The sequence below is a fragment of the Zeus faber genome (genome assembly GCF_960531495.2).
Source record: "Zeus faber genome assembly, chromosome: 1".
NCBI classification, from domain to species: domain Eukaryota; kingdom Metazoa; phylum Chordata; class Actinopteri; order Zeiformes; family Zeidae; genus Zeus; species Zeus faber.
In genome coordinates, this window is record NC_137193.1 from 12960993 (window position 1) to 12971356 (window position 10364).

Sequence of the window (10364 nt, forward strand, 5' to 3'; positions counted from 1 at the left end):
CGTGGACCCCGACGGGGGGCGTGGAAGAGGGCAGGGTTTGTCAAACTGGGGCCCGCGGGCCCCCGTAGAGCGCCGCGGACCTCTTTTTGTGGGGGGGGGGGATGTTTATATACATATACATATATATATATGTTTTATTTTTTGTTTGTTTGTTTTGTTCTCTAAGATATTTTTTTTGTTGTCCTCGGCCTCAGCTAACGATGAAGAGTAACGTTGTTGTTTTTTGTCCCCCCCCCCCCCCCCGCGGAGGTATATAGATGTAAGCTACTGATAAAGCAGCAAGACGCATCACACACAACAACAACAACAACAACAACAACAAAAAATAACATCGAAACAAAAACAAAATATTCAAAATCAAAATGAACTGGGGAAAACTCCTCGGCCGAAGATTGGTCTTGTCACGGGGGCCCTTTGTCCTACAAGGTTTGGGAATCCCCCTCGGTAAGCGTCTCATATTCCTGGATTATTAATATAGTTATTTGTGATGAATTCAACTGCTATTGTAATCTTGCGGGGAATATGCTTATTGTGATTGTGAATGGAACATAATCTGTTTTCTGCTGATTCCCTTCCCTGGTTGTTTTTATAATTTGGATTTAAAAAAAACTTTTAAAAACAGAAAATAAATACTTCACACTTAGGCCCACAAGACATGAGGAAAAAATGCTTCATTGACCTTTCTGTGTTCTAATTCCAGACTGGGATGGATGGACAGATGGGTGGGGTGGATGGATGGGTGGACAGACGGACAGATGGGTGGACAGACAGATGGATGGGTGGATGGACAGAGCGATGGGTGGATGGATGGATGGGTGGATGGATTGAAAGGTGGATTGGTAGGTGGATGGATGGATGGATGGGTCGGTGGGGTGATGCGTGGGTGGATGGATGGATGGGTGGATGGATTGAAAGGTGGATTGGTAGGTGGATGGATGGATGGATGGGTCGGTGGGGTGATGCGTGGGTGGATGGGTGGATGGACTAGAGCAGTCCTGGCCAACCCGCGGCTCGCGAGCCTCATGCGGCTCTTTGGCTGGTTTCATGCGGCTCTTTCACATGACAGCGTCAAAAACTCAGGAAAAAAAGCGCAGCCATTCATTCCCTATTATGATTATAAAATCGCTATGATGTATCACTCGTTTTCCACCGCGGATCACTTCATTTACTCAAAGCGGACAGCAGCAGGAGTCATGTCCCATTAACGCCTGTTTTATTAGTCCTAATGCCGCGTTTACACCAAAAGCGCCGGGGCGGCGCGCCTCCATACAAAGTCAACGCGGCATAAGGACTAATAAAACACCAAATAAGATTAGAAAAGCTTTGGAAGTTTATTTTCAACACTATTGACATGGTAAGTAGTCAACATATAAGATGGATCGGCCGGTGAATTGCGATGCGTATCGGACATCTCCGATGGAGAACTGTGGAGGGGGGGGTGTGTGTGTGTGTGTGTGTGTGTGTGTGTGTGTGTGTGTGTCGCGACTCGCGAGCTGCAGGAGGAGGACCGACTGAAAGCTGCTTTAAGGGAAGGGACCATTGAGTTCTGGAGAAGTGTGCCAATGGAAAATTACCCCAATGTCAAACGGGCTGCGCTTAAGATACTGTCAATGTTTGGGTCAACATACGTCTGCGAGTCTGTGTTTTCTGCCCAAAAACATGTGAAACCAAAGCATCGATCTGTTCTGACTGACACCCATGTGAAAGAATTGCTTCGAGTGGCAACAACGGAATACAAGCCACATTTGAAGAGGATTGTTCAAGACAAGGAATGCCAGAAGTCCCACTAAGCAACATGCATAGGAAGAGAAAAACGCTATTGTTAATTATTATATTTTTGTTTGTGGACTTGGTTGAACTGAGAGGTATACCGCGGAAACGCAGTACTTTCATTTCATATCGAGCTCCGATAGCAGGTTTGATCCTCGTAACCACACATTTTCAAAAATGTGGCCAGGGCTCCGGAACACCTAGTCCCAGGTATATGTGGATGGCCAAAGCATCGGATCGTGTATGGTAGGCAAGAGCCAAAACTGATTCTTAAAGGTTAGGGTTTAAGGGACACTATTGAATAAATTGACCCAACATGAAAAAAATACATCCTTATCATTAAACTCGAAGTCCAATTCCCCCCTCTATGAATAAATAAACAGCAGTACTTTTTGAACTGAGAGTTTGTGTGTGTGAGACAGTGCACACAATGTTAATTGGTGAAAATAACTGGCCTGTGGTCTTAGTACTCCATCCATCCATCTATCTTCAACCGATTATCCTTAGTCGGGTCGCGGGGGCTAGGAGTCAATTTCTGTCATTATCATGTTGGTGTGTGACATTTACAATGAATCTGGCTGGAGCAGAGGTGTGTGTGTGTGTGTGTGTGTGTGTGTGTGTGTGTGTGTGTGTGTGTGTGTGTGTGTGTGTGTGTGTGTGTGTGTGTGTGTGTGTGTGTGTGTGTGTGTGTGTGTGTGTGTGTGTGTGTGTGAGGAAGGGATGGGGTGATGTTCATGTGTGCCCATGTGTATGATGTGGCTCTTAGCAGTAACACAGTAAAAAAAGTGGCTCTTAGTCTCTGACTGGTTGGCCACCCCTGGACTAGAGTGAAGGGTGGATGGATGAATGGGTGGATGGATGGATGGGTTGATGGGTGGACGGACGGATGGATGGACGGACGGATGGATGGATGGTGACCTGGTGACCTGTGGGTAGTAAAGGAAAAGCAGGAGCACGGTTTCCTCCACCCCTTTCCAAATCCAAAAGGCATCACTGTTGTGCCACATGAGAGTGATGGGGTCCTTTTCCCCCTTTCATTTTGAAACGAGCTCCAGGCCTTTCTGAGCTGTTCAGATCTCTAGCACACAGTGGTGTGTGTGTGTGTGTGTGTGTGTGTGTGTGTGTGTGTGTGTGTGTGTGTGTGTGTGAGTGAAAGTAAACAGGTTTAAACAGTTACAACTATGGTAATTTGGTCAATATGTTACTTTTCATTACCATCTTTCCCATTTGTCCATGTGATTTGCAAACAATCCAGTTGTTTTTCTTTCCTCCCTGTCAACAAATATCCGTTTGTCTCAAACAAACACTTAAAACACACACGAGTTGGGCGTGTCACGGTTTTGTCAACCGAGTGATGCAAGCCACCTCCGCCCGCAGAATGAGATGACGTTAAGGAGGAGTGATGGGCTGGCGGGGTGGATGGCTTCGACTATATTATCAATATAGAGAAACATGCTGTGAGGATTACAATCAGATGGGAGAATGCGCTGTTGTGGCATGAATATCATCTGTGAATGTGTGTGTGTGCGTGCATGCGCATTTTTATCGAATACCAAGAACTTTCCGTTCGACCCCGCAGTGGAGTGGAGTGTATCTGAACACACACAGTTGCACACAAAAACTAGACGGGTTCCACTTACTCTAGCTATTTTGTCCATTGCGAAATAAAAGAATGCACATATTTGAGGTCATAGAACCCACAAATACTCGTGTTTTGCCCCCACCCCTCTCTCGCTTTCACACACACACACACACACACACACACACACACACACACACACACACACACACAGCCAGCCCACTGGCTCGGCGTTGGGAGTATAAACTAGGTGGAACTTCAGAGGAGTTCTTGTCTTTCACTCCCCGTCAGAAAAGCTGGAAAATCCATCACCGCGCCCGTTAACGCAGTCTCCGCAGGAAGTGCCTGAAGGACCCCAAAGGGCCGCGTTCCGCTGCGAGGTTGAAGTCTGCAGCGTGAGGCATTGGGTCGGGGGATGGCGTGGTTTTAAGAATCTGTCCAACGCGTGCTTTTCCTTTTTCCTTTTCTTTATTAACGACAGGCGTGTCTACTTACGCGTCCCTTGTCTGCTTATGTGGGTTTTGCGGGCGAGTGCTGCGAGCCCCCGAACTGATGGGAAGGGGGCTTTGCACTTCCGAACTGGGTGCAAAGCCAGGAGGGGTGGGGTTGAGGGGGGTGGTGGGGGGGGGGTTATTGAGCTCATTCTCCTAAGTAGGTACAGCTGGGAAAGGGAGCAGGGAGAACACTCCTCCCGACGCTATACCAACTATTTTCTTCTGCTAGCGTTATTTCTCTCTCTCTCTCTCTCTCTCTCTCTCGCTCGCTCGCTCTCTCTCTTCACTTTTCCTCGCTGCTTCCTGTCGTCCCCCCCCATCCCCCGTCTCCGCCGAACGTCGTTTCGAAAGAATGTCGTGATTTGGACGAAAAAAAAAAAAAAAAGGGCAAGGAATCTGCATTTCGACGGGTTTTCTTTTCGGGCACGTTCGGTCCGGAGCGGACACTCCGGGAGATGAAGTTGAATTTAGGTGGGAGTGATGGAGTCAGGAATAACCATGACTACACATAAAAAAAAAAAAAAAATTTTTTTTATTAACAATCAGGACCAGGTCAACGTCGAGGAATGCATGAGGTTTTTTACGTGGCGCACACGGCGAGGAGCGAATTGAGTTTTGGCAAAAGTCGTTTCCGAATCGAGGGGGTACAAAGAGGCAACCGAGGCGAACGTACATCGGTGTCATCTGACGCCTTCCTGGTGAGGGAGCCGTTGGAGCATCCCTGACCCGCGCTGTCGTTCGTAGGTCTTCATTCCTTTTCGTACACCCGGGTGCAGACGACGTCCCCGGCACTCAATGTCTGGAAGAAACAGCGACAGAACACGTTGTCAAAGCCTCGAATGCATCATTTAGGTTCATCCTTTTTTTTTTTTTTTTTTTTTTTCCTATTGAATATGTTAAAGTGGTAATCCATATGATTACCTACGCTAGAATTCCCAGAATTCCATTCGAAAAACTCAGGGAGTGTCCCCCCCCCCCTCCCCCAACGTCCAGGTTTACCCGCGTCTCCGCTCTAAAAAGAGCCTTTCGTCTCTCAAAAGTTTTCCTTCTGTTCCTTTTTTTCCTCATTTCCACGTGGTTGGGGATATTCTTTTTCATCCAAAGGTGTCTGTTCGTTTTTTTGGGGGAATCTTCACCCATACCGACGGCGTGCTCGCCACAACTATCTGCGCTGGTTTATCAAATTCCCCTGCGGCTGCATTTTACTTCTTCCCAGTTAGTGCACTCTAGCCAGGAACGGCGGCAGACCCCGCCACCAACCATGTTAAACAGCATACAGGGGAACGCATGCATAACGCAAATACATTGAATGGCTGTTTATAAAATACGCCATTGGAATAGAATAGAATGTCTTTTATTTATGAAATGTGGGATTTTTTTTTTTTCACAAAACAATTTTACGGATTACCACTTTAAGCAAACTCTCTCTCCTAAAGGCCGGGCAACGCAAATGGTTTACCAGTATGAGGTCTCCATCTTTGGTCAGCTCACGAGTCCAGATTGTCTTGGGCCCGTCCCCTTTCTGTAAGGTCTGTTCGCAGCTGATCTTACTGTCTGTCTCCCACTTCGGAAAACTCTGCGGAAAGTCACACGGCATCAAGTTAACCGTGTGTATCACTCGGTGGATGACCAAACAAGAAAAACGGGAGCTTGTTCGCAGCTCGGCGGGCGGAGCACTGTAGGATCCTGCAGAAATAAGGTCCTTCACCCCGAGCCCCGCCTCGAGAAATGAAGAACAGAGAGCCCTGTAACATAACCAAGAATGACTCAAATTGCACTGCAATGATTTCCATATGTCTCCCTGAAACGGGCCTTGAGCTGAGCGAGCAGCGCTGCCCTCGGCCGAACGGCACGGTATCGCAGCGCCGACGCCAAGATGGAAGACAATGACTTGCTCACGGTACTACAGTATGCGCGAGGCGCCGAGGGCACGGAAGAGGGGCGACTACCGTGCAGGGGCGTCCGTCGAGCGTCGTCTCGCTGAAGGACTGTCCCACGGTGAACGAGACCTGGGTGCTGCGGATGCTGGTGGAGGTGTGGATGGACAGGCTCTCTCCCTGCTGGGTGATCTCCACCGAGGGGCTGGCGGCCGCCGCCACCGCCATCTTCCTCAGGAAGAAGTTCACGCCTGGTCACGGGGAACACAGTGGGTCGCAACCGTCACATCCCATGCACCCAAGATGGCTTGGCTTCGGAAAACAAAAGCCGGGCCCCGTGTTTGTTTTTGGGATAGGTACTACAAGCCCAGAGCCCTGGAGCAAGTTGTGGAGCGATGGTGGAATGTCTCGGCGCTGACGGGACGAGGGGGCCCTTGGTTTGGTTTACACAGTATCTAATTACAATTGCTCGAGGAGGAACTTACACAAATGAGGGCAGATCTAACGTTTTTCCACCGGCTATTTCTGTTTGGATTTTCAACGGATGCCACTGAGTGGTCCTACACTCTGCCCCCAACCACCCGGGCACCCCCACCCTTTTAGCATTAGTGAATCCCCAGTCAAACAGTGTAATACGCTGTTCGGCTGCGGAAAAGCATTATTTTTTATATGAAAACCCCCCCAGGTCGTTATGTTTCTCCACCATAACCCCAAATCAGATGGTTAGTCGATACGCATATTTTAGTATATATAGAGCTTATTGTGCATAATCTCCGGGTGCATTGTAATGACATTTCACTGCATATATGTATGCAAGACACTCAACCCCTAATTGCTCCTGATGGCTGCGTCCGTCGATGTTTGAATAATTGTAAGTCGCTATGGATAAAAGCGTCTGCTAAATGTAATGTAATGTAATGTAATGTATGAATGTATGTGACAAATAAACCTCTTGAATCTTGAATCTTGTTGGTCATTTGATTTTTCCAAGTATTTAGGTATACATATGGGTAGAATGTGATGCTTGATTTAATATTATACACCATTAAAGCTGCTGCTGAAATGTATTTTGGTGAGATCTGGATTATGTTAAGCATTTGGCCATTTTCTAGAACAGCGGTTTCTCAGTATGGAGTCCGGGGACCTCCCAGGGGTCCTTCAAGAGGTTCCGGAAGTCCCCAGCAACATGATCAATTGTTTAACTTCACCGTTATTTCATTTACATCAGTATGTACAATAATGATCCATCTGATCCTGGGTTCACTGTCATCTTTCCTAACTTCGGTATAGGTGGCAGGAGTTTTAGACTAAACCATAGAGCAATAAAGGTCTTCCCAGATTGGTGTGGGACAAATTGAGGTTTCCGATGCGGAAAAACAGAGAAAATGACTGTTCCGGTGTTTGTATTGTTGTTTTTTCGTTCCTGTTTTCCCGCTATTTAAAATAAAAAACAAAAGTACAAAAAAACCAAGGCGCGTCTGAGCGGGGGTGAACGGGGTCAGCATCACGGTGCGTGCGGTCGGTCACTCACCCAGCGCCTTCAGAAGATCCTCAAAATGTTCCGAGGTCTTCATCTTCCACTTTCCGGAGAAGTCAGTAATTGTCCTCCCCGTGTCGCTCATTTCGACTGGATTGAGGTTCTCCCCCACTTCTCTCGCTCCTCTCTCCCTCCTCCCGCACCTTCCTCTGGCGCTGGCCGGGTGGGGGTGTGTTCGGGGGGGGGGGGGCGCGGTGGGGCGGGGTCCCCGCATCTGCTCCGGCTCCGTCCTTTTGGGGAGGACTCGCAGGACTCCGTTCAGCTTTTGTTGACTCAATTGACTCCACCAAAATGAGGCGTTTTCCAGAAAACAAAGGAGAAAAATGCGAGGTGATGCTGTGACTCACAAGACGCAGCTTCTAAAATGTGGTTATAAAGAAATACCCATAATTCACGGGCAAGTTGACATCAGTGCAATTAATGAATAGTCCTGATCGGAGAAATCTGCTTTTAAATCTGGCAATACCGTATGTCTGCAACTTTCGAATGACACGTTCGGTTGAGGTGGATTCCGCCTTCTAACAAGCCGCGTCTTCCTTTGGGATCAGACGCACGCATTACGCACATTTTAGTGTTTTTAGTGTTTTTAGAGCCTATTGTGCGTCATCACCGGGTGGTCATGACATTTCGCTGCATATACGTATGGCCGTATGGATATGTATGTGACAAATTACCTCTTGAATCCTGAATTTAGAATCTTAATTCGGTAAAGTGTAAAATAAAGTTAATTGTAGTGACCGGAGAACTGCAAAAAAATGGTGTATGAGACGCCATCTAGTGGTGGGATGTGGTGCGACCTGTTGAAACAAGTTATAAATTATAACAAGTTCAAGTTTGTGATACATAATAAAAAAAATACACACTATAATAGTGTATGAGACGCCATCTCGTGGCGGGATGTAGTGTGACCCGTTGAAAAAAGTTATAAATTATAACAAGTTCAAGTTTGTAATACAGTCATAATAAAATAAAAATACACACTATAATAGTGAATGAGACGCCATCTAGTGGCGGGATGTAGTGTGACCTGTTGAAACATTATAAATTATAACAAATTCAAGTTTGTAATACAGTCACAATAAAAAATACATTATTATAGTTTATGAGACGTCATCTAGTGGTGGGATGTAGTGTGACCTGTTGAAACATGTTGTAAATTATAATAAGTTCAAGTTTGTAATACAGTCATAATAAAAAAATACATTTTAAACAGGTACCCCTCACTTAACGGCCGATTTCCATTTCTAGGACCAGGTTAAGGGAATTGGTCGATAAGCGAGGACCCGTGTTATTTCACGATAAGGGGAGCGGCGATTGCGAACGCTAGTGTAGTGAATACTGACAGACTGCGGGAATGAGGCTGAGAACCGTGATGAGATGGGATGTATATAGTGTATATAGTGTGTATAGTATATATAGTGTATCTAGTGTATATAGTGTATAAAGTATATAAATGGTGATGCACGATGTGAAGCTTGATGCTGAGATACCACGTACACTGCGGTTTTGTACACAGCGCACAAATACAGACTGGCCAGAGAGCTGGTCGTAAGTCCGAACGTTCGTTAAACAGGTAGGTCGCTAAGTGAGGAGTACCTGTAGTGTATGAGACGCCATCTAGTGTGTAGTGTGTAGATGTAGTGTCACCTGTTGAAACAAGTTATAAATTATAATAAGTTCAAGTTTGTAATACATTCATAATAAAGAATACATTAAAATAGTGGTGGGATGTAGTGTGACCTGTTGAAACAAGTTATAAATTTTAAGTTCAAGTTTGTGATACACTAATAATAAAAAAAATACATTATAATACTGGTACTCCTCACTTAACGACCAAGTTCAGTTCCTAGGAACAGGTTGTAAAGCGAATTGGTCGATAAGCAAGGACCCGTGTTATTTCACGTTAAGGGGAGCAGCGATTGCGAACGCTAGTGTAGTGAATACTGACAGACTGCGGGAATGAAACTGAGACTGAGATGAGATGGGATGTATACAGTGTATATCGTGTATATAGTATATAAAGTGTATATAGTGTATATAGTATATAAATGGTGATGCACGATGAGATGCTTGACGCTGAGACACCTGTTTAAACAAGTTATAAATGATAATAAGTTCAAGTTTGTTATACAGTCATAATAAAAAAAAACCATTACAATAGTGTATGAGATGCGTTCTAGTGGTGGGATGTCGTGTGACCTGTTGAAACAATTTATTAATTATTAGTTCAAGTTTGTAATAGTCATAATAAAAAAAAAATACATTCGCGTATGAGACGCCATCTAGTGGTGGGGTGTAGTGTGACCTGTTGAAACAAGTTATACGTTAGAATAAGTTCAAGTTTGTAATACAGTCATAATAGAAATACAAACATAAAACAGCTACTCCTCACTTAACGACGGAGTTCCATCCCTAAGACCAGGACGTTAAGCAAATTGGTCGATAAGCGAGGACCCATTTTTATTTCACGGCGTGGAGATTTCGAACGCGAGTGTAGTGAATACTGACAGACTGCGGGAACGAGACTGAGACTGAGAACGGAGGCGAGATGAATATAGTGTATATAGTGTATAAAATGAACTGTTGAAACAAGTTATAAACGGTAACAAATTCAAGTTTGTAATACAGGCATAATAAAAAAATAATTATAATAGTGTATGAGACGCCATCGAGTGGTGGGATGTAGTGTGACCTGTTGAAACAAGTTGTAAATTATAACAAGTTCAAGTTTGTAATACAGTCATAATAAAAAAAAATAATACATATAACGATAAGTTATTACCTACTTTTCTCAGAATGTGTAAGTGATAAAACGGAGATGCAATGTACATTTTCTATCATACTTCTCCATCCGTCCGTCCGTCATCCAACTGAAAAATGTGACTTTTGACCTGACAGAGACAGCGGAACATGATCTTTTTTATTTAAAAACACCCACATTGTTCTCTAAAAAGACCGGGTTCTGTATGAAACATGAGACTTAAAAGCTGTTTGTATTTATATTCTTCAGGCATAGACAGTATATTTTAACTCCTACAGGGGAGGATCCGGCTCACCACCACCGCCTTCCCACCAGCAGGTGGCGGCAGCGCCACCGAGCACAGCGG

General features: G+C 45.2%; 1 protein-coding gene across 1 annotated transcript; it reads right to left on the reverse strand.

The window, feature by feature from the left end:
* Window positions 1-4352: 4352 nt before the first annotated feature.
* crabp2b (cellular retinoic acid binding protein 2, b) lies at window positions 4353-7429 on the reverse strand. Its single transcript, XM_080001121.1, has 4 exons — window positions 7252-7429; window positions 5793-5971; window positions 5303-5419; window positions 4353-4642 (listed from the first exon to the last, which is right to left on the reverse strand). The coding sequence occupies exons 1-4, from the start codon at window positions 7340-7342 to the stop codon at window positions 4592-4594; spliced, it is 438 nt and encodes a 145-aa protein (XP_079857247.1). The 5' UTR covers window positions 7343-7429; the 3' UTR covers window positions 4353-4591.
* Window positions 7430-10364: the final 2935 nt, after the last annotated feature.

What these genes read in the sequence shown, in the direction of transcription:
- crabp2b (XM_080001121.1), bottom strand. Translation starts at nt 7,342, where the DNA reads ATGAGCGACACGGGGAGGACAATTACTGACTTCTCCGGAAAGTGGAAG. An exon ending in GGATCTTCTGAAGGCGCTGG is followed by an intron (nt 5,972 to 7,251) that starts GTGAGTGACCGA and finishes CCCCGTGACCAG; the next exon opens with GCGTGAACTTCTTCCTGAGG. An exon ending in AAGATGGAGACCTCATACTG is followed by an intron (nt 4,643 to 5,302) that starts GTAAACCATTTG and finishes TGTTTCTTCCAG; the next exon opens with ACATTGAGTGCCGGGGACGT.